The sequence below is a fragment of the Montipora capricornis genome, chromosome 4, assembly GCF_036669925.1.
Source record: "Montipora capricornis isolate CH-2021 chromosome 4, ASM3666992v2, whole genome shotgun sequence".
Classification (NCBI taxonomy): domain Eukaryota; kingdom Metazoa; phylum Cnidaria; class Anthozoa; order Scleractinia; family Acroporidae; genus Montipora; species Montipora capricornis.
In genome coordinates, this window is record NC_090886.1 from 14,214,277 (window position 1) to 14,241,776 (window position 27,500).

Consider the following 27,500-nt stretch of genomic DNA (forward strand, 5'->3'; position numbering starts at 1 on the left):
AAATTACTGGCTCAAAAAAGCCGGATATTTTCAAGTAAATCGATTCCAGAGTTTCATTTTACATACTACCTTCAACCGGAGGGAGAATACTGGATTCGCCTCTATTCTTAGTTCATATATCATATCATTGATATATATAGTTCACTTTCTTTAGAGAACTTCAAAATTTAATGCTATAGTGACGATGCACTGAACTTTGAAATACAAGCGACCCAATTTATTTTTCTGGTTTTTCATACGAAAGCTTTTCTCCTGAATACATCATGTAGAAATGTTACTCTTCCCATCACACAATCTTCTTCGAACCCAGATAATAAAACTTGAAAAAAACGCATGACTCATTCACAAATTATATATTGACAGACGGACCAAACCAGTCTCTATCCTCAACTTGCTAAATTAAAGCGATTGTTTAAACTGTGCTTTATAATCTTCCGAAGCCTTTAAAAGCAATCCGACGGAAAATATTAGAAAATGACAAGGGAAGTTTAAGGTGTCAAAGTTCTTAGGGACACTCCCTCGCCATTGCTTTCCATAGCTGGTATTAAAACCAAATGCTTCCGGTACTCAATTTACCAATTAACGCTGTTTTCACCAAATGATATTCACAGCAGCGATGTTTTTAGACAGTGCTGGCGAAACAACATTTGATCAGCGTCTTCGCGAGAAAATAAACAGTCCTTATTAAAAGGCGGTCGATGCCTGCATTGTCAAACCCTTTATACCCTATTCTTGCGGAATATTTTTAGTTTCCATGGCATAATTAATTTCGTGATTCCTTTGGTGTTCATGATGTTCTATTACCTGCTATTTTGTTTGTCGTTTCTCCTGGGGCTGTGTCAAGGCTTTTTGGAAGTGCAAGTCTTGACACCGAAACACTCGGTTTCTCTAACATCCCGAAGATAATCTTTATTAAATGTTAATGCTCTCGTCGAGGATTCTTCAGTCGAATTTCAGTGATCTTGTATTTAAAACAAACTCGAATTAACTGACGATAAAGAATGAATGACCTTATTTTTTGTAGTTTTAGTCTGGTTTGGAGTGAAGTCAGTTTATCATTTTATGGGAAGCCTTCATTAATCAACGCTTCACTACAAAAACGAAACATACTTCTTATCGCGGGAAAACAACCGGTTAAACGTTTTGTCCGCCCGTATTTGCCATCAACAAATCGTGCTACGGATGTAGTTATTTCTCTTAAAATTATCAACTCATCTTCAAGTTAAAATGGCAAACAATTTTATTGTGCAAGGAAGGGAAACTGTTTCAGCTCTATAACAAAGGTTGTTTTCTTTATTTCTTGAAGGTGCGATGTTTATTTTCGACGAAAGAGACACTTGAATGCTTGTGAAGTTAACAGCAATTTTTTTAGGAGAAGAGTATCGGTTGATGTTTTATCGCCTAATAACTGGATCTTGCCGCCTGATTTTTGCATAAAAGCTATAAATCGCTGACATGAGCTAATCTTATTTTGTGACAGCCAAGGAACTCTTCTTTCTTATCAGTCTACCCTTATCCGGCCCGAGGCTAAACCAACCCTACTGAAGCATTGCTTTCTTTCCAATAAGGCGGTCTTTGAAAAATAAACAACACCAGCACAACTGCAGTTCCTGATATATTGCCGTCAGGATGAAACCGCACTTTTTTCAAAGGGAAATCGATGGGGTTTAGTTATAGAGCATTAACAGGCACATGGATTTCTTATATTGTTTGAAAATTAAATGAAGATAAGTTTGTGGGTGTTTGAGAAAGCATAAAAATTAATCACCTTTCTGTGTAATTACTGCTTGAGAGCGAAACTGAAGCTTTTTTGGATATGAATTGTGTCGCAATTAACATTTAATGAAACAGCACATAAACCATTCCAAATTTGTACTACATCGTGTGGCTGACTAAGGATTACGACCTGCAAAATAAAGACTGATTTTTCCCATTTCTACCGACGGGGTTACGATCAAGGTAGTTAATCTGGTTTCGAGTCAAAAACTCTTCCTCTTAAATTTGTCAGTCGTTTGGGACATTTTAGTAAAATTTTGTTTTATGGTTATTTCTTAAGGAAGGGATAGTGAAATAGTTGTCTATTCGAGTAAACACAGCTGAGATGTGTCCTTAATTAATTGCTATGCGCTTGTGGAGTATAATTTTTTTTTTTTTTTTTAAAGAAACCTTTTCCAATTGTGGAACATTTGTTGAACGAGAAGAACTTCCTCCTGAATTTTTTTTTAATGGCAGTAAGTGTGGAAAGTGTACCGGAAGGCCTGCAGTGCTGTGCCTACCGCAGAAACAAGGGGCGGACACTCTGCAGGCTGTCTATCATGCCTTTGGGAAAACCATTTTTAACTCTCCAGGGACGGGCCATTCCTGCTAAAAATACCACTAAAAAGCATCTTGAGAATTCCTTTGACTAATTGTAAAGAAGTGTTTTGGTATTATGCATTCAAAAATCATTTCAAAGAGATGAAAATTAGCAATGCAGACTCCACTAAGCTCCCACTACTTCGCTTTGTCTTGAAGCATTTTTTCACCCCTCCCCTATCAAATTTTAATGGCACCTTGGTGATATTGTTAACTGCACTCGTCTCAGATCACTCACTTTCCACTGGTCGAGTGTCTTGTGCAGTAACCAGCTGACTCGAATCAAGGAATTGGAGCCCAATTTACTACCGTACAACAAGTTTGCCACCTTATGATGTAACAGAGGAGGTTAAAATGAAAGATGAAGAGGTTAAGAAAGCGGCACAGAGCGACGAAGATGCAAAAACCACCGAAAATGGCGAAGTGACGCGCATGGAAGGAGACAGTACACACGCGGTGAACGCGAATGGTAAGACCCGGAATAAACCTCATCGCAAACGACGAGGTTCAACTTCCCCTGAGGAGGATATCATCGATGGATTCGCTATTTCTTCTTATTCGTCTTTAGAAGCATTGGAGGTAAGGAGATGTATGAATTATTTGCGGCCTTCTTTGTAATCAAACCATTAACCGTAACAGGTCTTCGGTCAGATGCGTTGTCTTTCTCAATCCTCACTCCTCGTACGTTGTCACAAAAACTCGTCAGCCTAGGCGAAAGCGATCGATTGAAGGCCTTTCTAATAGTGGTATTAAAATCAAAGTTGTTTTGGTGGTATTGGATACGATTGATGGATTCGGTTGTTTTGAAAATACTCATCCTCTAGCCATTTTGTGTACAGAAGGCGGCTAAAAATGAATATCGTACAATGTTTACTTTTCGCAACAATTCACTCGAGTTTTTAGCTTCAAGAACTACTTCCTTCAACCATAAATGTCACATATTCAATTGATCACTTATGCGGGGCCAATGTTTCGGTCAAGTTTGCGAAAAGGACAACTCATCGACACACTCCGGAGTTCATTCACTGCAATTTCGCCAGTTCGAGTGGGTCGGGAACTTGTCTTTCAACAAACCCATATTCTCGCGCTTCGTGCCTAATTTTGAGAGGCGGTTTAAGGTGGTTGTCTTTGAGAGATCTTCAAGGAGATATCAACGCTAAATATATAAAAGCTACGCTTGAACAATTTCATACGTGCTATACTCGGTTTGGGTATATCATTGTTACTAAGTGATACTTGCAGTTGTAATTTAGCGAGTAAACCTCGACTAAACCGCAAATGATTTTCGATAGCCCAAGGATACCATTTTTGTATGTCAAGAAAAATTATTCTTAAGATACGGTCCTTATTATCATGGAAAATAAGGTTGATCGCCGTTTTCCTTCGAAGCAAGTCTTGACACGAAACGGTCCCTTCCTGATTGCCATGTACCAACAACCATAGTTGCTTTCAACAAAAATGTGCTGTACGCGTATGTCTTTTTTGCGTTTTGTGCGAAACCCTTTTTGGGTGCTGGAAGCAATCTTCTTCCTAATCAAAGCCCATTGCGTAAGTAGTCGCTTTTGATACAGACAAATATCTCGAGGGTGCCTTTACAACTCCATCGAAAAGAGGCTTTCGAACCCTCTTTAAATTTTCAGTACTATGAAAAAACATCTTGGCGAAGTATTAAATATTCAGCGATTATTTTAGGACCGATCAAGGCAAACTCTCCGTCATGATTGGATTAACTTATTAACAAACATTCCACCCTTGTTGGCTTGAAGTCATCTTCATGTGTAAATTTTGCCTTTTTGCCAGGTCGTTGTTCGAGTGTGATCCACACTTTGTTTGAAACCTTGACGCGATATTCACTGATCTCTTAAACCGAAGGGACCCTTGAAACATTACCGAACTAATTTCCAAATTTTACATTACTAGCCTTCACTCCTATTTCGTTATTTCTGTTTCCTCTAATACTGCATGTAAGCTCACTCTTGTTTGAAAATTTAAGATCAATTTCACAGCAGTCGGGTTCCACTTTTTTTCTAATTTGCGACTTCAGCGAAATCAAATGGTATCGTCCTTTGGTCTGGCGGACCTTGAAGAATAATATCTTGTTCTACAAAATAATGTTAACTTCAAAAATTTCTCCTTGTTAAACCAGCTGTTTCATTTTCTACCTTTTCTGTATATATTTATATGAGTGTGTGTTTTTTACAGTCCCGGAAGACTTGTAATTCTTATAGAAGAAGGAATATCGTGAGGTTCCAGAACAATATACCTGTCTTTTGTTCAAGAGATGAGGAGTACTAAAGAATTAGTCACATCTAATGTTTCTGTGGTAATCACCTCGGCCTCCAAGCATTTTGCAGACCTCTGGGTTCTTTGCTATTTGTTTTGTTGTATGCCTTTGTCCGTTTGACAGGCATATTGTAAAAGTGAAAGAACATAGTTTTATTAATTTTCCTTTTTCGTAGTGTGGAGTGTGGCTTGTAAAGTTCAGTATTTTGAAGTCTTTATGAAGAACTTTCATATACCATCCGTCACCTGGAATGTAAAGACTGAGTACAAATTTTTCTGACCTCTGCACTATTTCATTTCCTGATATTTATATCTAACAGTAAATTATATATGCATTTTCAAATCGTTTATGCTGCGCTGTAAAATATTTCAGCTTCATCTTTTTATGTATTCTTGGATAAAACATCTCTGTTGTGCCCATATTCCAATTTCATATTTTGTTGTGTGTTTATTGTTTAGTTATTAATGAGCTAGATATCCTGTGGGTTTTGATAAATTTCACTCCTCTTGGTTAATTTTATGTCAGCCAACTTCACATGCAAGGGGTTTTAGTCTCCCAAAATTCATTTAAAATTCTGTTTATATTAATTTTGTGAGTGATAAAATTTATTGTTTTCAACTTAGTAAAACAGTAATTATTAAAATGAAACAAGGTGAGTGTCGCAGACACAGAACCAGTGTTCCAATAAGTGGCTGAGTAGCACTCTCATGAAAGCAACTTGTTAAGAAGTTTATAATCAAATCGTTCCTGGGTAATATGTGGTTCTTTTAATTATTTTAGTCTCGTGGCCCCAGTAAGCCAGAAATGCTAGATGCTCGCAGGTCACACAAGAGCTCAAAGAGAGGAGTGGAAAATGGAATAAATGGAAAGAAACGAAAGTCTGAAAAGAGAAGAGCAAGGGTGAGTCGTCTTTAACTTGAAAATGGTTACAATATTATTATTTTGACCAGAAGGAAAATTCTGCAATAACATTGCCTGATCCTAGTGTAATATGTAGCTTGCCTTAGCTGTGGGAATAAGGGCCTTATTTGACAGCTGTAAACAATAAACCATGCACTGATTATTATACCAAAGATTCAAAGGAACTCAAGTGATCAAACTGGTTTGAGCCTAAATTGGTTATGCATATTTAGTGCTGTTTTCCAGGTGCATGTGCTGCATCCACACCAGCAAAGTTTATTTTACAATGTGATTTGTGACAAATGCATTTGCTGGTGTGTATGGGACAGCAGGTATTTCCATAAAATTAATTTGTGCTGTGCAACAAATTACTTGGGACAGCTGGATGACACGCAAAACAAACAAAAGATGCTTAGAAACTATCGCAACCTCTGACTATTCGAAGCATTTTATTTGACAAGTCATTCAGACAAACAAATTTTGCATGTGGTAATTATTTATTTGCCACACAAAAGTTGGCGTGTAGTTAGCAAATATTTATATGACATAAAAGTTGGGCAAATTTCTCCATCCGCGTGATCTAATAAAATGTCACCAAAATTGCCATATGGAATTTATTCATGTGGATGAAGATCAAGGAGTTTAACGTGATGATTTGTTTGGGTGATGGACTGGACGTTGGAGCACACTTTCCTGGATATTTTCACCTTCAAAGAATTTGTAAATTTTTATGAAACAGCTGTGTCTAGGTTTTTGTCTAGACATTAATTTTGAAAAAAATTATCCAGTGTGGAATGTGTATAAACAAGGAGGCCTTTGGTTAGGATAGGACAAAAAACGAGGAGTATGTGATGCAAAAAAAAAATCATTGAAAATTTTGAAAAAAAAACTTTAAGTTAGTAATTAGACTATTTCAAAATAACTTGAAGTTTATGTTTAGCATATCCATTTTTCATTTTAACTCTTTATCTATCCTTTGCAAGATGAAGATGTTTTAAGAAAAAAATAACTAGATAATGCATCCTGTCTTACTGAAAATTTAGACACAAGATTTTGATCCCATCCTAATCTTAAATGGTATTAGACGTTCTGTCTTGTGATCGAAACTATTAGTGCATTTGTACGCGGTAATACCTTGTCTTTGCCAATAGTGTTTACCGCGAAATCATCTAGGTTGGACGAAAACCGCAACCGAGGCAAAGACGAAAGCAACTGAATGCTGCGGCCTATTTAATTGCGGCAATGTGCCGCAAGAAAACAATGGTTGCTCCCCAAAGTAAAGAGTGAATATGCAAACTGTTTTTCACAACGCACTGTCGTGAAAGCCTTTTATATGTTCGTCTCACTTCGTCATGACAGCTGAGAACAGAGAATGTTGATAACCTTTCATCATGCGTAATTCTTACATCTTTCTATTTTATAATTTGTAAGTTTTTCGCTTTCATGATGAACAGTTCTCCCAAAGGCGTAAAAAAAACATTGCTTTAAAAAATTGTGTAGATTATGTGTAACTTAGGTCACCACTGGTGCAGTCCAACAGGAGATATATTTAGAACCAAAAGTGCTTCAAATTTTGCATCCTGTCCAAATAGAACTGTTTACGGGATAGTTGTTGAAAAGCTCCAACCTTGAACTAAACCTTGTCATTGTCTCAAATACACGTATTTTACCGGCGAGGAACCATAACTGTATTCCCGAAGTTTGTAAAGCAACTCCTTGTCGCATGTTAATTACGATCATTCCTGATTCAAAATATTAAGTGGCAGGTCATTCAGCAGTTCAAGCCCCTGCCAATTTGGTGAGTTAAATAAGCTGCATGCTTCCGCCACGCAGTCGAGATCGACAGCTCATGAAATGTTGTTCCAGATTAGAACTGCTTAACCAGTTTGTAACAAATGGAGAGCCATGCAGCCCGAATGGCTGACAATGACTTGATGTACAGTTAATCGCTTTCTTCCATCTTTCGGTCCATAAGACTGAAATGCCTTTTGCGTATCTTTCAAGGCTGACTGCTTGGCGAGGGGCGTCACTGTTAAGACAAGAGATTTCCCAAACATGTGTAAATTTCTTGATAGAATTTCTGCTGATCTTTATACCATCAGTATTGAACAGATCTCGAACAATTTTTTGAAATCTTGATGTTTGCAGGAAAAAGAAAAATGAGAAATGCCTTTGTTAAAGGGACTTTGTTATATACAAATGTGCCTACCATGGCAGAAGGTGCATTGTGTAAATATGGCAAATACGCATGTTAATTATCGATGCGATCGACCTATCTGCAAGGATATGCAGATTTCTTTGATAGCATCTGCTCTAAAACGTCCTCTCTTAACTGTGGCATAAATCAACCGGAAAAAATCTAGGTGAAACTTCGGCTTTCAGGTTACTATAGACGAGGTTTTACCTCGGTCAAACTGGCGATTGAATCAGCAGTTTTGCCTAGTCAGAATCATGGTAAATGCGCAAAATAGTTTCGATTGGTACTGTAGATTGTGGGGAGCTTGTTCCCAACATCCCTGTTCAATGTTCAAAAGTTGATTGTGAAGACTTGTCTTTTCTCCAAGTTTGAAGAGAGATAAAATATTCATGCCCAGTGTGCTTGAGATGGGCCCATACTGCTGTTGTTATCACCCAAGTGATGGTGTTGTGTTCTTCAAACTTAACGCTACAGCATCTTGCATGCTTCCTAATGTAAAACTTCTTACAATCTTCACACTGAATTCTGGAAACAAGAGAGTTTGGGAACAAATCCCTGAAAGGCATTAACCTCTGTCCAGCCAAGTGAAGATCATAAATACAATGTACCTTGTACTGACCACATTCAATGGCTGTATTCCATGTTGTAAGTCACGGCCGGCATTTAATTTTTTTTTCCAGTTTAATTTATTCTTTCTCCAGTGAAGAGTCATATAAAGAAGGTATAACTTACTTTATTAAAAACTGAACTATGGATATCGGATTTCCAGCATTTTAACTGGCTTGCTGGACACAGGCTATCAGTTCCTATACCTTATCCTAATATGAGGGACACTTGAGTATTGCAAAGGCAGTGAATACCATTGTTTTATTCAAAGTACAGTACCGTGCAAATGTAAGTTGACAGTCTCGACTCGAAGTTTTCAAGAATCGAGAATCTAGTTTCGCGGATCGAGCTTCAAGGGACTGTCAACTTACATTTGCACGGTACTGTATAACATGAACAAGTATGTTATACTGAACTGCGCATATGAAAGCAAGTAAAGCAGTTTTCTTGCAGTTATATACGCAATTTTAGCAATTGCGTAGAGAAGTCTGAAGATTTTTAGGACTTCAACGGAGTTGGATCCCGTAACCTTGCGATACCGGTGCGTCAAGGTCATGGGTTCAAACCCAGTTGAAGTCCTGAAATTTTTTCAGGCTTCTCTACACAATTGCTAAAATTGCATTCATAACTGCAAGGATCATGATAGCTTTACTTGAAAGTATAATATGAAAATAAAAATTAGAAAATTACTGCCTTCAATTGGAACAATGCCATTTTAATTGTCTGGTGTTAGACAAGAGTAAAATTTGTTAACTCTCATTCCTAGGGATCAATGGGTTAAAACCTCCAATTTCAACTGGATTTTATGGATTTTATGAAGTCCTTTCTTAGACTGAAATTAATAGTGTAGATAACAAACAAAAAAATTAATAGTTTATTTGCACCACACATATGTAAATAGAGAACAATGAAATCAGTAGTATACATGTAACTTGAGTAAAGTACAATGCCCCCTAGGAAAATAACTATAAAGCTAATGTAGCTACATGTACAAGCCTGCAAATAGTTTTTTGCTATAAGCCTGTCATATGTCAGGCCATGGACAAGGTTTGACCAGGGTTTTAAGGCCAGACCTGAAAGTATTTCTGCTCTAGCATGGTTGAAATCACATGCAAGGTCTTATGAAGCAAAATCACTTAACGTTAGATCAAGATTCATGTGGGAAGACACCACTGTTGCGAAATTCAAATTATTCTTCAGCCGTTTTTGGGAGAATTGTAAGAAAATCTTTCCAAGATTCCATTCAAATACCTCTGCAAGATGAAGAATCAAAATTTTTGTAATAAAGAATCGAATAACTGCAGGTGATGGTCACGCGTGACAGGGTTCAGGCAAATGGGAACACTTTGTCAAAAACACAAAATTTCTTGGAACATTCGCCAGATTAGCCATTTTTATACTAGAGACGCATAATCCGTCAAGACTAATTATGCATCTCTCATGTTATCCATCTAATGTAAAGACAGGATGAACTATATAAGATGCATAATTTGTCAGGGACAAACTCGGGCAAAATCCAGGTTAGCGTGTCTTCGAAGATGCACTAAAGTGGATACTTTGTCCAGACGCAGTATCCTTCTTGTGCTCATCTTTATACATGTAGTAGACAAATTCAACAGACGCAGAAAAAATGTTTGCCCAAGTTCGTCCCAGACGAATTATGCGGGCAGCTTTTGCAAGTACCAGAGCAGAAATTACATAATTAAAAAACAAAAGACGGAAAACAAAGCATTAACTCCAAGTAAAGACTAATCTCAAGGGACCAAAAACACATTGCTTTCTGGTACCTGCAGAAAGACCCATTATGCGACTCTAGTATAAAAACTGCCAATTACATATGATACGCTACTCAAATCGCGTAATAGTATTCTTACATTTCTTACAAAGAACAATAATTGATATATAAATAAGAATAAATAAGCAATTAATTAATACAAATACAAATTATGTGTTTTCCTAATAGATGAAATTAAGTTAAAAGTAATTGTTTGGTCAGTTTCGATTTAAAGGCCTTTACAGAATTTACATTTTTAAGATCATTACTTAGGTTATTCCATAGTTTAGCTCCACGGTATGACCAATCGAAGCTAATACAGGCTACAAGTTTTTTGAAGTTTCTTTAGACTAATGTATTAAAAGACAGCATTTTAAATTTGATGTTTGAAATATTTATGTGCACATGTATTTTCCTGCACAGTGAATCACAGACAAAATCACTGGAGCATGGAAAGAATGCGACATGTTCTGCAAGACACAGACTGTGTTTATTTTAAGGAAATTGGAAAAAAATGTTGTTTAAGATGGGCTGAATTTTTTCGCTCTTTCATAAATCATTTTTCTGCCACAATGATTATCAATTGATTTTGTCAACTAAGTTAAGTTAAGTCACCTCTCCTGTCACCAGAGCTGGTTGAAAAACATGCCTCTTCGTATGATTCTCAGAAGTTTGAACATTTCAATTACATTATGAGATGTGTTCATACTCATGTATTTTATAGATCTCTCGAGCGAAAGTAAGCGCTTTTGTGGCAAAGTGAACTCCAGATGTTTTCGTTTATTATGGGCTGCCATATTGGTGGACCATGGACGGTCCACCAACGTGGCGACATCTTGTGAAATGCTTCGCAAATTAATAACTCAGAAACGATGTACCACACTAGCCCTGGATGTAGGTAGAAGCCAGCAGCAGGAAAAAATCACCAGCTATTCGGCATAAATTTCTGGGGATCAAGTAATTTGAGTTTTTGGGATTCGTCATCTATTTTATGATTTGTGATAAAAGAAATGTACTGCACACTCAAACTGTACTGATGGAGACTGGCTGTAGAAATGTTCCAAAGGTTGATTCATTACAAGGGTTGATCTTGTGTATTTGGGAAAAAGCTCATTGGCCAGCGATATTTCTATTTCGTGTATGTGAAATAATGTAAACTGGCAGTTTGTATATTTCAAATGTGTTGTATAAGCTGAAAGTCGGCGAGAAAAAGGAAGAAAAGTGATTCTGAGGTACTCAGTATAAAGAAATTCTTCAACTCTGCTAAAGCTACTTCATCACCTCTGGCGGGTCGAGTGAAAATTCAAAGAAAGAGCTATTACTGCAACAGAATCGAGAAGAGACACCGAGAGCATGTGTTCAAACAAAGTGACATTTTTTTCATTAAAAAGGCAACAAGAAATTGTCTGAAAACACCATGAATGGCCTTGAATTTACCTCCTAAAATCAAGGAAAACGCATTTTTGAGAGTCTAAATTTCAAAAAATTTTGGGAAGCATTCCCCCGGACCCCGCTAGAACGGACACGCCAGTGCCGTGTCCAACTGGTCCTTCTGCCTGTTAAGTGCACATTACCGTCTTTACAAACTTTTAGCAACATTCCTGCACACAGACCTGAGAAGTGAAGAGGTGATTTATATTATTTGTCTTTACTTAGTAAAACATTTCAAGTTGTTGGCTTCTTTTATTGAATGGTTTCAAATTTGTTTTTGTTACGAGACAATGAAAACGTTTTAAACATGTGTGCACTGCCCAATGCTGTTTTGACAATATTGTTGCTTTCTTTTTTGTCATTCTAGTCGAGCAAAGTACATTTTTACAAATTCCGAAATGTTTCAGCTTTTGTTTGTGCATACGCAATAATGTTAACTTTTCTGATTAAGGTATAATTGAAGTTGAGGTGAGGAATGTACATGTAATTTGAGTCCATGTAATTCACCGTAAAGCTGGTCATAAAATCTTATTAGTCTTATGAAAACAAAAACAGCATGCATTTGTGGAAAAGTGTCCTTGTTGATTCCACAGTACTTACATTGCAGTGTTATTTAATTTATATCAATGTAAATGAGTGTTTGGGAAATACCTTGCGTGAATTTTGAAATCCAAACTGAATGAATGTGGGCGGCAGTGTTTATTTTTGGAGTAGTGTTACAATGTACATGCTTGCCATGAAACGCAAGCTGCAAATGAAAACAAATCAATAAAATTATGAAACTTAGCCATTATGCATTACGGCCGCATACACGTATTAAATAATTATTATTTTGGATTTCTTGAGTAAAAATATATTTTTTAATTTCGCATACGTAACAGAAGATCTCGGTCAACCTGTCAGGTCAGACTGATGGTTTGCCAGTCAAAATCTCAAATTCACTGGACAAATGTCCGATGACCGGCGCTTATTTGCAGGCTTGCATGTAGGAAGCAGAATAAAGAATATTATTATACAAATGTAAATACATGTAAAGGATCAAGTTGATTCAGGGAGGCACAGATATAAGGATAAAAGACAGGAAAACACAACAACAACAAAGGCATAGAGGCAGTCACTTGAAGTAATTAAGAAAATGGAGAGAAAAAAGGGGAAGTAGAAATAAAATTGATATGACAATGATAAACTTTCTTAAGGAACACTTGAATTTGAAAAATGTCTTAAGGTTTTTGAAAGACTCCTCAATATTATGCCAAAGAACAGCCCCCTTAAACGAATGTTAAATTTCCCATAGTTTGTCCCGGCAGAAGGAATGCAAAAGGATGATTTAGAAGCCAGTCTAGTTTAATTTTATTCTTGTGCCTACTTGATATTGGAGTAAAAAATAATTGAAAGCATAAGGTAAGAAATTGTGATAAAATTTAAACATAAAGATACAGTTCAGATAATCTATATAACATCAACACTAATAATAATTTATACACATGTTTGGAAGGGAAGTATGATCATTATTACAAGAAAAAGCAGTTTTTTTTTTGCAGAATAATAATAGGATGTGAAGTGGTTTCTTATACGTATTTCCCCAGATTATAGCACGATATATTGGGAAAGGGTAAATAAACTCAAACTGGTTGCAGTCATCTTGTCTGCTCTGAAACTGTTTAAATTTGTAGGACAAATGCAACAAGGAAATAAATAATTATTGATCAGTCATTTTGAATTTTTGTTTTTAGATGCAGCATCATGATCCAAAACCCAAGGACAGTGACTCTGATGAGGATGCAAACATTGAGAGAAGGAAACCAGAAGGTTCACGACTGCCAGCTCAACGTGAAAAAGCACCTGCTGCAAAAACAAGCGATGTAAGTTGTTTTGTGGTCATACAAGTACATGTTCATGTACAGTACATGGTAGCAAGAGGTTCTGTACTTTTTGGGAAAGCATGATGCATTTCCAAGGTTGCAACTTTCCTTAAGGATTGCACTTGTTTTCTGGATTTTTTTCACCTGTTCCCATGTTGAGCCAGAATAGGTCCTTTGCATGACTTGACCTTGACCTTGTCAATCATAAAAAATGGTCGGGGTACAAAATAGATGCAAGAATTGGAAAGAGCACGTTGAAATTAATGAGAAGGTCAATTTTGGAAAGTTTGAAAAATGTAAAAGAATTGTGTGCTGGATGGTAAAGCTATTTTCCATATAAATCTTAGTTTGTAAGCATTAAACTCATCGCCAATAGATGAGCTTGAGAACTGGTGCCTTAAAGGTTGGCAGGGAGTCTGTGCACTTCAGGCCCGGCAGGGAGGTATCCATGGCAACCCTGTGAGTGGGAACCACCCAGTCCATACCAATCTCCAAGGTGTTTGCACTACTGGACCACCACCCCAATGCCTGAATGAAGTGGTCTGGGACATCATTACAAGCAGTACATCTGACAGTTGCAGCGCCAATGCGAAAACTGCTCCACTGCTACCCCCAAACATTTGCAGCTATCACCACAGGGAAGAGTTCCTTGTAGGCGATAGACTGAGGTTTCTGCGAGGCAGCCCATTGGCCAGTGAACCCAAAACCCTGGAAGTAAGCCCCGTGGCCAAGGGAACCAGAAGTATCCAAAGCGACTTCTAGATCCACTGGAGGTGACAAAGCTGGGTACAACCAAAAACTGGCACCATGCCACTGAGCTAGGAGATTATCCCACCACTGCAGATCACGATGAAATTCTATGTTTAACCGTAAAGGGTAGCCCTTCTTCCGGAAACAATGCAGTAAGTCAATTATCCGACACAGAAATGTGCTGCCTGGCCAGACCACTTTTGCAGCATGCTGTAAGTGGCCGATGAGAGATTCAAGGTCGCGTCTGTTGCCCCATTTTCGAGGTATCCACGACTGAACCAGGTCCTTCAGAGCCAGCAATTTATCACCAGGGAGAAGAGCCACCTGAGCAATGGAATCTAACTCAATGCTCAACACAGTCAACACAGGAGAGGGTCCCACACACTTGCCCTGGTGGAGAGGTAAACCCAAGTGTTCACAAATACTCAGCGTGACACTCAAGTTGTGAGCACATTGATGGGAGTCAGTGGGGGCTGGCTGTAAAGAAATCTTCCAAGTAATGCAGCAAATCAGGAATGTTGTAGTTGTTCACTAGAATCCACTCAACCAACTCAGCAACAGAATTAAAAATGTGAGGGGCTGAGCGAAGGCCAAAGGGGAGAGCCAAATCAATGTAGAACTGGTTGCGCCAATTCATGCCCAAGAGGTAACGGTCAGGCATGTGAACTGCAATGTTCCTGTAGGCGGTTTCAACCTCAAATTTGGCCATCAGGGCTCCTTGTCCAAACTGCGAAACCATGCGAATAACCCGATCAAGGGTTATATAATGCTGGGTGAATTCAGCTGGATTAATGCCATTGTTCACGCTAGTCCCACTGGGAAAAGGGAGATCCATGATGAGATGCCACTTCCCTGGTTGGCCTTTTTGGGTAATCACCCCGAAACTGCTAACATGAAGAAGAGGGCCCCTTGGAGGGGGGGGGGGGGCAAAGGGACCATTGACCCTACCCATGGACACTTCATTGGCCAAGTACTCATCAATTACAGATGGATGTTCATAAACCGAGGGTTTATTCCTACAAGCTGGCTTGAGGGGTTGGAAGTGAGAGAAACCCAGTTTAAAACCATTGCAAAGCCCTTCCAGGACGAGAGTGACTGGTGAGGATTAGAATGGTGACTCAACTCCCCTGGAAAACTGGTCCACATTCAAGGGGCTCACAGCCGACACAGGGGGCTGGGGAGCTGGGCCTTAGAAAGGATGGAGAGAATGACAAGACCACACTTAGGGATTTGACAACTAATGTGTGGATCCCCCCACCACAAGACAGTAAATTGGACGAAGTAGTAACCAAAACAAGTTTAATGCACAAAAGAACCACCCAAATCTTGCACCTAATGGTGATACTAAACACAGAGTCCGGAAGAGGAGAGAACAGGCTTTCAGACTGGCCTCCAGAAAGGTGTCACTTGCTAAAACATGAGTCATGTATGACAAACAATCAACAAGGGTAGAAAAAACTGGAACACTAACAAAGAAAATGACTGATCACAAGGCTCAAAGGAAGTCAACTGTGCTTAGATTTACTGATGGAACAAGAGGGCAGGGGGGATGATGATCTTCCCTTAGTCCTCTCCCTGGATGACAAGGAAGATAGGCCTGGGCAGTCAGAGGCACAAGGCGACCCCGAGCACCTGGAGCAGCGGTGCAAAAAATGGCAATTGGCATAAGAGGCAGAGCAGTGACTCCAGTTGCACAATAAATTTGCAAATGATCTGCAAATGGCTATCTCCAGAAGGTTCGGCCACCCCATAACATGGGACTTATGAAAGATACGATGTGACGAATTGTCGTCAATAAGTGAATTGACTGCGTACGCAACAGTCTTCTTCTTCAAACTTGAAAACTGACAACAATTCTTTACTTTACCTCAGTCCCTGACATTTCTATTCTCTATTGTTGCGCTCATCCGAATAAAAAATATTTTCTATATAAACACTAGAGACAGTAGGAGGGACTCTGCCAGCCCTCTGACCAGCTGCATTCATTGTACATACAATATTGAGGTCTACATAAGAACAAAATTTAGCCAAAAGGACTCCTATTATACAATGCAGTAGACTATCGCAAAAAACTGAAAAAATAAACAGCACGGTGATTAAGAATGCCAAGTTATGCAAAATTACATGTATTAACATGTACTGTGATATTCTGTGAAATTTTTTCTCAGCAGGACAATAATTCAGACTCCGCAAGTTCAGATAAAGGCTATTGGGTAAAAATATATTATTTTCTTGTTTTTAAAATTTTTTTTCTGAGGAGTAATTTAATGGTTGTTTTTGCGGCATTTATGTCAACAATAAAATATTTGAAGGTGTAATGGTGATGTTATTGAAAAGTATGGACCAAATGCATAAATACACACAGCAGCCAAAAAAAAAAGTCTTCTGTTTATGTGCTAATTAGACTCACTTGCTCATTTGCATGGACAAGGTAAAAAAAGAAATGTTTCTTGAGAGCAAGGCTTCTTAGCACAAAAACAAAAGAATACATTTTTGGCCACCATTTATGCATTCAGTCTATGGTTAACACTTCTCTGATCTTCATTCTTTTCCAGTGTGATACTGAGAGTGAAGGAGAAAGGGTAAAGAAGTATTTTTTTGTTGTCAGTTGTATTTATCATGGATTAATGAACTTATTAGTTTGCTCTGGTAACATTTCTTTTTGTGCTTGAACAGCATACAGCATTGTTTCTCTATTGTGTACTGCTTGCGTCCAAATTTATTCATATTTTGAATGAGTAAAGAAATAGAATTTTTTAAAAAATCAATAGCAACCTGTGTTCTTACACATCCAGTTTGTGTGCAAAATGTTTGGCTAGTAAATTTTGAAGAGTGTTAATAATAAATATAAATTTGATAAGTTGTCCGAGAAAGACTTTGTGGACTGACCTTTCAAAACTTTGAAAGAGACTGGTGTTTGTTGTGGGAAAATTCAAAAGCTTTTTCTTGGTCAGAAAACTAGTTGATAAGAATATTGATTTTAACTGCTATGTGGTTGAACAGTTGTTTCTACAATAATTGCAGTGCTTAACATAAAATTACCACTGAGAGCAAAATTTGTGTGATCCCAGCACTTTCTAAAACCTAGGTGAATGCGACATTAATTTTTTCATGCCGTATTAAAATGTTGAGAAAATTTTTTTTGTCTGTAAAAGTATGCATTTGATGTTCCATTAATTCTGGATATTACTTGTAATTGTGACTGACGTCACATTATGTTGTACATTAAATAACGGCATGACTGTTATTCTCTTACTGCCAAAAATTAATGTGTACCAATCAGACCTTTAAAACTGTTAATTTGTATTAACAGTGTCATAAAGGTAGATCATTGTGGTACATGTAGATGTTTTAGTGACATAATTATGAGTTTTGACAGTGCCACAGAAGCATTTATTAAAACAATTGCTTTGTGATTGTTTCTACAGATGTCTGAGAGTGAAACAACAGCTGCAACATCTGCTGCTAACAGTAAGTGCCTGGTGATCATTGTTCCAGGAGCACCCTCTTCACTAAACTTTATCCCACTTTACATGCCATTTCATAATTCCCTATTTATATACATTGTATACATCTTTAGTTAGAATTACGTACATTGACAGAATTTGCTTGCCACTTGGTTGCATTGATTCCTTTAATTTTAGTATGAAGTCTACACTTTTCATTTTAGACAAGAAAAAACTTACAGTTTATGAAAAAAAAGCGTTATCAGTTTGCATGGAATTTTTTTTTCCTAACAGCAGAGCTTGACATAAAGTAATATGTCATATACACTCCAATAATCATACTCTTAGGCAATTAACTGTAGAAAACTGTAAACCAAAATATGGTCTTGTCTTACAATATTATGGAAAGTAGGTTACTTGTACTGCTGTACTGCTTGTACTGTTCAACTCTACTCCTGTGAAACATGAGAGTAAGAAAACATAATCATCAACTTTGTTTTGTTTTTGTTTTTGTTTTTAACTTAAACCCCCACGTAATTTACAGTAATAAGACTTCCATACTTGTACCTAACACATCATGTAAAACAACCTTCACCAGTTTACTGTGAAGTCAGTGAGCACTCTTGTAAAGTGTTGGAAAAATAAAATACTTATGAAAATTATTTTGCATTCAAGAACTGTGAAAGTTGCAAATTTCCCAAAACACTTACATGTATGTTTCAATTCAAAAGAAAGTTGTCCTCCATAAAATTAGTCATCATTTTGTATAAAGAGATTTTATTGAAGATGGAAAAAATAATAGTAATTATTGAATTATTTTTGCTTGAGTGGTTTATTGCAGGGGAAACTGTAAAATATGAATTGCCAGTTATACAGTTGTTGGGAATATTATCAACATCTAAAGTTTTTGGTAATAATATTGTTGACTCAGAGGCTGGCCCATGAACAAGGACAACTTTTTCTTTAGGGTGTTTACATTGAGCTGACATTTTTTTTAAGGTTGTAGCAGACATGTAGAATATACTTCAAAGTTTAATTTAAAATTTAAAATTTGAGGGTATTCATTTTTCGTTAGTATTACTGTAACAATAATTCTTTTTGCATTTCTTTCAGTTCTTACAATGTAAAAAGCAATGATGTCTTTTTTGCCTTGAAATTGTAGTTTTCTTTAATGTTTTAAAAACGAGCAGCAGTGTTTTTAGACCTGAGAAAACATGTGCTACAGGTTTTTGAATAGCTTCAAAAACATTCCACGAAAAGCCTGTCCCTCTGGAGTCCAAACAAAGTAATGTGCAAGAAAAATAAGCTATATAGATGTTACATGTGACTTTATATCTGATAAAACACTGCATACTGCAATGTAATAAGGAAGAGGTGTTATCAAGATAAACACACTACAGTTGATGCATTATCGACCATTTGATAGCTCAATGGGCTTATAGATAATGAGTTTTTTTCAAAGAGCAGGTAAATTTCGGGAAAAAGGAATTAAAAAAATGGAATCTTGTCCATTTGCAGAGTTAGTGAAGAAAATGGATCTCTTCCTGCGATATTACAGGCTACTTTGTTTTAAAATAAGAGTGTACACATAACAGCTTATGTGGTCATCTCAGGAAAAGCCCCATATGCCTTCTTCACATTATGTGAGCAGCTATTAAAAAGTTGAAGTCCCTTTTTAAAAACGGTTTTAAAAAAGTGCTTTTTTTATGTTGATGCTCGTGCTTACACTTTTGTGGCATCGTTTACCTAGGTATTTTGCTGAATAGCAAAGCACCAATGAACTCATCCAAGGCCAGCCCAATTGAAGCCTCTGAAAAAGAAGCTGAGAAAGATATACCAAAAGCAATAGAGTGGACAAGGTAGGGCCTTGTGTTGAGAGGTTAAAGCACTTTATTTGCACTTACAATTTCAATTTGGTATAATACAGTACAACAAAAGAAAAGACATGAACGATAACTTAAAGTGAATGGTTTTTCATAGTTAATGTAAGAGTGTTTATTATTTAACCCAAGTGGCTTGGGAGCTAACAAGGAAACCAACTGGTTAATTTAGCTTTCAGGCAGTATCATTAATACAGTGACAATCTATAAGTTTCAGTGGGACTTGAACAAGGGTTAGGGCCAACTGTGCTTTCATGAACAAGGCCCTGTATGATAAATTATCCAAAGACTTCTTACCCTTATTGTATGGAAATGCACTTTGGCTAAAGGAACTTACTTCATCTCCTTCGATAGAGCAGTCAGCTGTTCTGTCTGTCCTGTGCCAGTTAGCATTGTTTGCTGCTGTGTAGAACTGCTGTTGCAATTAAAACTTATGGTTTATCATTTGATTGTTTATTTTGTTACCGTTACTTGAGATATTGTGGATCAAAGCGTTGTGTTGTAGTTGGGTAAGACCTAGTTCAGCAGTTTTGGCACTCCATGTTATATTGGACAAAACATCTTTTGGTTCATGCAAATGGTTATTGTGATACTATGGGCACGTTCGATTTACCCTATTCCGGAATAAGAATATGTGGAGAGATGATTAAAACGGTATTTTTGGCGTGTTTCAAAGCAGCAAGGATAATAAAAATATGTTTAAAATAACATTTTAGCAGATGTTTGACAATTTTAATATGAATCTCCGTAAAAATGAAGGATTTCTAACTTATATTCCATGTATTCCTATTCCGGAATACGGTCAATCAAACGCACCCTATGTTAACCTGTCAAGGGCATGGGAACATCTTGTAATACTGCCACCCACCTCCTTCATGCTTTTGAAAGTGGGTTACAGCTGTGCGTAAAGTCAGCTACAAGCCTAGAAGGGCCATCAGGCCAGTGCTTATCTCCAGTTTCTGTAGTATGAAGCAACAAGGAGTATTTCAACTCCCCCCTGGATGGGATGCCAGTCCATCACTGGGTTACCCCAGCTAAATTTGACAGTGCCATTTATACACCTGGGTGGAGAGAGGGACTGTGAGAGTAAAGTGTCTTAATGAGGCCACCGCGCCTCCCACGGTTACAGCTGTAAGTACAATTAACACTTTGCAGTGTACACTGTACCAGCCAAGCCATGTGTTACTGGTTAACTCATTGACGCCTGGGGCTTCCCCATTGACAAGTAAAATCATCTGGCATTAGACAAAGTGAAATACTAAGTATGGCCAGTTTAGGCCAGTTTCGGGGTGAAAGGGTTCTTCCTGAATTTAATTTTTTTATTTTTTTCAGTTCATCAACTGCAACAACTCAGAGACCCAGTAGCCGCTGCTCAAGCACATCAAACAGCTTGCATATGGCTCTAAGTACCACCACCACCATTAGCCACCCTGTGACGCCGACATTTGGCCACACCCACCGCAGCAGTCTGTTTCCTCATTTCCCCTCTTTCCACCCCCATCCTGGTACCCTGGGGTACCCACATGGACCTGCTGGCGAGTCACCTTTTACTTATCCAAGTAATGCACTAGGGATTCAGATGTAGGCTCCATGTCACCTCACGCCACCCCTCAAGTCCAGCAAGGTGTAAATTTTTATTGGAGAGGGGTGGAGCGTGGCATGGAAGCCTACACTGTGTCATGCACTTTATAAACTTTTGTGGAAAATTAGGTAGCTCTTGCACATTGCACTAGGTTGTTAGAGAGATGAAGTAATGGTTATGTAACTGTTGGGAAACTGGTCCAAAGATAAAGAAACACTAAAGTTCTGTTGGGGAGAAGCACTTTCGGTTGGCCTTAGTTGGTTGTTTTTGTTTGTTTGTTTGTTTGTTGGTTTTTGTGGCTGAAAACCAGTGGAAGTTTGTTTAGTGTAACTTTTTAAGCTATCTTTGAACTTGGTTAAACAATAGATGACAACTGATGTCATTTTCACTAGCTCAAGTTAATTAAATTCACTGTAAACAATGTGGACATTGAAGAAGTGTCTTATGGGAAACAGTAACCTTAAGCTGGTGTAACCCCAACTGGTGGTGGCTAAAAAGATTGATTCAAACAGAATAAGATCTAAATTATTTCTTGAAATAATATTTTATGGGGATACATGATGGGGAACAAATTGTTCTCATTTTTGAATGAAGACCTATGGAAATAACTTGAAGAACCTATCGCAGTATTCTGCTTGGAATGCAGTGGACATTCTAGTTGTAAAATTCACGACAAAACTGCATGTAGACCACTATGTGCCACCTTAGCCTTCAACATTTGAACGATTCATGCTATTGACAAATGTTAATGTTAATTTGGAGCATTGGAACAGATATAATGTGTGGGAGATTGAGTTATTCACTGGGTAGATAATTAATCCAGGGCTGGAAAAAACTTGAGGCAAGTTGTAACCATCGTTTTACTTCTTCAGGTCCTGAATTCCTACGCCACGAACTGAACAATCGTTTTCTACAGTCGCACGCTGACAGAGTTCCTCCCAGTTTGAGCGCATCACAACTTATGCATTATGAAAGCCACCAACATCACCACCAACACCTTCATCAGCATCAGCACCAACATCAGCACTTTCACAGCAACGGTGCTCCACTGTCCACACCACAGGTACCCCAGGCTGTGGTAAGTTGCCATGTTGGGTGGACTTCACGGGAAGGGAGAGGGTGGGTGGTTCATTGAGGGGAGGGGAGAGGAACACAGTTTTTTTTAGTTTACTGACTTGTTAGAAACAAACTAGTTTCTTTGTGACAGTGTGTTTTGTGGTTTTATTTTCATCAGTGTTGCGCAAATTTCCAGTTTTGCCTGTACGAACTTACCCAACTCAAAGACGCATAAATAACAACACAAAGTTTTGGGGATTGAATTAAGTGGCATACCGACAAGCTGTTGGTTGCTGGAAATTCAGGCATTTACGTACTGTACGGTCGTCAACCGGTTTAGAAGTTTCTTTTGACCACAACAGATGATGTGTAAAGTTTTTGCTTCAAAACTATCGCAGAGGTTGTTTTCCCAAACCCACCTTTATGCAGGCTTAACTTCGCAGTCTCCAAACATTCATTTTGGAATCTAGCGTCTCAGTTTTTTTTTGCTTCTTTTTTGTGTTTTTGGCAGCTTGAAGTTTCTCCTGTTGGTTCATATTTTGGCCCCCGTTCTCCAGTTCCTCCCCCTCTCATACAAAAGGTACATGTAAAGTTTTTTTCTGCGTTTAGATAGATTTCCTTCTAATGTATGAAACCAATAGGCCTTATTCACGATAGCCGCCATGTTGGTTTTCAAATTGTCATGCAAATTAGCCATGTGTTATGCTGGGGGGCAAACATTGGAAAAAAAGGCAAATTGCGGAAAATCGTCTCGCTGAAATATTGAAATAACATTGCTAAAAGTACATTTTAGAATGTAGAATTAAGTACCTTTTACGATAATTTTATATCGTTGATTGCCTTTGACATTTTGACTTTCTACTTCGTAATCTGCTCAGTTTTCACTAAAAAAAAACATCGAAGTAATTTGTGTTGTCATTCTATTTTACTACATAGGTGATAAACATTCAGTGAACGTGATACAAATCATCTGTGTAGCTAAGATGTTCGTTATAACCTCTCGAACTGGTGTTGTTTGCCCCCTTAGAAGTGTGTAGCTAATTTGCATGATAATAGCAAATCCAACGTGGCGGCCATCGTGAATAAGGGCTATTGGAACACTCGTTTATCCCATCATTCGTGAGAAGGTGGGAAAATTGCTTCGGATTTCATGCCTTAGAATCTGAGGACAGGAAAGAGATTTATAACTGGAAGTAATCGTAGATTATAGTGCGTCGCCTTCCCGAGCACCTGTATCGGTTTCCATAAAGCATCTTAATCCTTTTAGTCCTGCGTTATGGGAAAGAACAAGGAAGGATTACGTTTTTGCAAACGTTGGCCGTGTAGCACTTATATTTGAACAGATTTAACTGATTAGAGTGTAATGTGAAGTGCTAGTCGGTAGAGCAGCGGTGACCTAACCCGATGGTCGTGGGTTCAATTCCCACCCTGGTCAGAGTTTTTCTCTGTCCTTGTGTAGGCGCATTTCCATAAGTAGGGCTAATGCTCACATGGTTCATATGGGGTAGAAAACTAGCACTTCACGTTACGCCCTAATCAGTTGAGTTATGGGGAGTTGATTTCTCGCTGTAAATTAGTTGTCGGCGAAATCCTGTGGTGTTTTCTTTGAAATCAAACTTCTTTGGCAGAACCTGTGCATAGTACTATTTATTTATTTATTTATTTATTAGGATTTTATAAAGCGAAATTTGAAAAAAAGGGGTTTTTTTGTGGCCACTACTAGGAATGAAAGGATTAAGATCGTTTTTTGCAACTGGTTGAAGGTGTCAGTGCTGGGCATATTCTACCAAAGGTGCAGGGCAAGGTTGTTCCAGATATTACTCAGCAAGTTATTCGTCTTGTAGTTTGAGACTAACCCCTCCCGACAGGGATTACCTTCAGTGAGCTTTTGTGTTACAAAGCTGTCAGAGGCTCAGAGGGCACGCTCAAACTTGTGGTGAAAAAGAAGTTGTAAGGGAACTTGAAAATGATCAACATGTTAGCCTCGAAGCCAATGTTTTTCGATTCTCTTTATTTTCCTCGATCTTTCTGGGATTTAGTATTTTACTAGTAAGCACATGTCTTCTCAGGGATTTACCTAAGACATCTACACTGGCACTGTTATGATATTCGGTACCAAAACAATATCGTGCTATATAACAACGTGTACTAGTAGAGCTACATATTACGCAAAGATAACTTGAATCTCCTGCAAGACAAAACGCAGCTCAGTTGCCACGATACAGGGCTGTGTTACTGCACTACCACACGTACGCATTGCGTGCCTATTTTGAGTATATTTGGGTATGTCTGTGATACTCTGTATCTTCTTTGCTACAGGAGGGAATGGGGATTTTTCGGGACTGTGGAGTTGGCGTTCGAAGATGTTTTGCAAGAGTTAAACTGTAAACAATAATTTTTATTCACTTTCAGAAACCTGGGAAATGGTGTGCAACACACGTTCAGATCGCATGGCAAATTTACTATCACCAACAGAAGGTAGGAGACCAGGTGAATTGCTGTTGTTATGAACTGATCACCGTTGTTTGACTACGGGGTGTCATAGTTGAATTTAACAAATCGAAAGTGGTTCAGCGTTGTCTGTACTCTTATCGACAACGATATTCGTCATCAAAGTGGTCAAAATGTTGTGGACTCACGAGGCACAGCCGAGTGCGTCCACTTTCGATTTGATTTTTACCACAATATTCAACGCCAAAGAAAGTTTTTATCTCAGAGCGTAACCAAAATCATGACACGAAGAAAGATTGGTTTATTTCCCAAAATAGGCGTTCCTGATTGGCTATTACATTGCGTGACAAATAGACGCGAGCATGATGCGTACAGCGTTGTCTAGACTCTTATCGAGAACGGAAAAGTAGACAATCAGATTGCGAGATTACAAGCAATTGTGAAAAAAAAATGGTAGTGATATCGGGAAATTTCGTGGCATTTTAGAATAGAAATCAAGTAGCACAAGGAAACGCGCACCTCTTACACATCTTCCAAACTGATACCAATAGCCTTTTGATACCAATTTTTTTTCCCAAGTCATTATTAGGAAGCTTAATTACGAGACGATTTTGAATCAGGGACGGAAACCGGAAGTGGATATTTAGCTTGCTAGGAGAATAGTCTCTCCCATATTCTTAATGTAGTCCTCTCTAATGGTGAAAAGATACTTTACAATTGAAATGTGGTAGCAGATCCAAAAGGTCGAGACAACAGCAGTAATGTTGAAATCTTCAAAAAAAAAAAAAAAACCAGAACGAACTGGACCAGCATTTCGATCAAAAGCCGTGTTCACGCTCAACTTTATGATCCACTGAAGTATAATTCAGGCTATCATACTGCATTCAATTTTATTCAATTATGGTTCTTTTCACATGTGCGAAAATTCAAATACAACGTCGCAGTTTGAGACAAAGTGGCGACGTATGGCGTGGCTGCTACGATTTTAAACACCATACTTGAGACGAGAAATCCAAATCCTCGCTCCATAAAGCGATTAGAATTTTCGTCGGCTCATACCACCACGTGTTCACCATTCTGTTTAATTACACACTGCCATTACTTCAAACGACCCCCTTGAGGTTGTTTGAAATCATTATAGTCCAGTTATAATCTCGTACTGTCTTTAGTTGATGTGACTCCATTCCAAACTTAATTGGATTATAATTGGATCATAATCGAATTAACACTTTCACTATACGCACCTTGCCTTCGATTGTTTTTGGTTAGATGCGTGCATTTTGTTCCACTGTTAGGTAGGTAGGTAGGTTGCCTTTATTTATACGCGATATGTATAAAAGCTGGAAGCTTGTGGGGTCTTGTACAATACATTACTTAGATATTAAAAAGATAAATAAAATGCGCTTTTACAATAAATTACAATACATTACTTAGATATTGAAATGCAAATAAAATGAGCTTTTACAATATATGACGACAAATTTATATATCAAATACAATTAAATGCAGTTTAAAGCGTATTGAATGCTACATGTATCAATGCGACGTAAAAACAAAATTAACTTAATTTCAATTATATACAAAATCTTCGAGTTCAAAACTAGCGGTCAAGGCTGATAATACGTTCAATTTAGCGGCCTTAAAAAGATCTGATGTTTTGAGATTTTTGCAAGGTTACAATGGCTTGTGTCAGCGAGGTCTGTGTATTTGGAAGACAGCGTGTTCCAAAGGACAGTGCCTCTATACGCGACGGAGTCCTTCATAAAACGTGTGTTAAGGCGTGGTGCCAGTAGTGAGTCGCGTTCTCTAATTGAGTATGACAGATCACGTTTCTTCGCAATACAGATGATTAGGGTGCTAGGCAGCCTTCCGTCATAAGCCTTATGCATGAATTAAAAAATAGCTAGTTTATAGTTAAAAACGAATAGTGAACCACTCTGCATGCTCCAAAACATCGTGAAATGCCATATCTTTCGGTAAACTGAAAATAATGCTAGCCGCTCTATAATGCAGCCTTTCTAAAGAATCTAGAATATCGGAGTTGCAACAGGCCCCCCCATAAAATAAAGCCATAGTTCACGCTGGGCAAAATAACCCTCAAATAAAAATCCTCCAGTGTATGAGGGACCCATCAAAGTTTATGGTCAACTGTCATCCACAGTAAGCGTGTTTTGGTAACCCATTTAATAGTGTGTCCTCCGATAAGGATCGGTGAAATAAGCCCATAGGACTCTTTCTGCTGATGAGCATTGCTTCGCTTTTACCAGGGTGGGGTGTTAGCTTGTAATCGAGACACCATGAATACAGCTCGTGCATGGCCAAGTTCAGTTGTGCGGTGGCTTCGTCAGCTGATGTACCGATACAATAGATAATAGTGTCGTCAGGAAACATATACACCGGTCCTGACGGTGGTAAGTCGTTCGTGAACTTTGTGAAAAGCGTAGGCCCCAGAACTGACCCTTGCGGTATGCCCTATGACCCTGGAAGTATTCCTGAATGAACACCATTTACAATTGTCACTTGCTGCCTGCTCTTTAAGTAGCACTTTAACCAGTCTAAAAGAGGGCCTCTAATGACAGTCTCTTTCCAGCTTTGTTTCGAGAACATTATGACATGCACTGTCGAACGCCCTTTTAAAGTCGACAAATGCTACCGCTACCACTAATCCAGAATCAACTGCCCTCCTCCACGTTTTAGTGAGGTATCAGTAACAACTCTGTCGGGTAACCAGCGCGGTAAGCTCGTTGTTTGTCTGAGACTAGTTCCGCGTTCTCTTTAAAGGAGTGGCATATACAAGTTCATCGTTTATTAGAGATTCGAGGATCCTGCTCGGGACGCTAAGCAAAGAGATTGGTGTGTAGTTGTCCCTCTCCGTTTCGTCATCCTTTTTGAAAATTGGTGTAATATTTTCTGTTTTTCAACTTAT

At 38.2% G+C, this 27,500-nt stretch overlaps 1 protein-coding gene across 4 annotated transcripts in view; it reads left to right on the forward strand.

The window, feature by feature from the left end:
• Positions 1–2,589: 2,589 nt before the first annotated feature.
• Positions 2,590–27,500, forward strand: part of LOC138045615 (autism susceptibility gene 2 protein homolog) — a 31,987-nt gene continuing 7,076 nt past the window's right edge. Inside the window, exons 1-11 of one of the 4 annotated variants that reach the window (XM_068892173.1) lie at positions 2,590–2,934; positions 5,420–5,539; positions 13,281–13,409; positions 16,328–16,372; positions 16,715–16,741; positions 17,588–17,630; positions 19,356–19,464; positions 20,818–21,044; positions 21,940–22,145; positions 22,635–22,703; positions 24,536–24,601. In XM_068892173.1, the coding sequence (XP_068748274.1) occupies positions 2,710–2,934; positions 5,420–5,539; positions 13,281–13,409; positions 16,328–16,372; positions 16,715–16,741; positions 17,588–17,630; positions 19,356–19,464; positions 20,818–21,044; positions 21,940–22,145; positions 22,635–22,703; positions 24,536–24,601 (1,266 nt within the window). In that variant the 5' untranslated portion in view covers positions 2,590–2,709. The remainder of the gene's footprint in view (positions 2,935–5,419; positions 5,540–13,280; positions 13,410–16,327; positions 16,373–16,714; positions 16,742–17,587; positions 17,631–19,355; positions 19,465–20,817; positions 21,045–21,939; positions 22,146–22,634; positions 22,704–24,535; positions 24,602–27,500) is intronic. The other 3 variants (XM_068892175.1, XM_068892174.1, XM_068892176.1) reach the window with 3 other exon arrangements.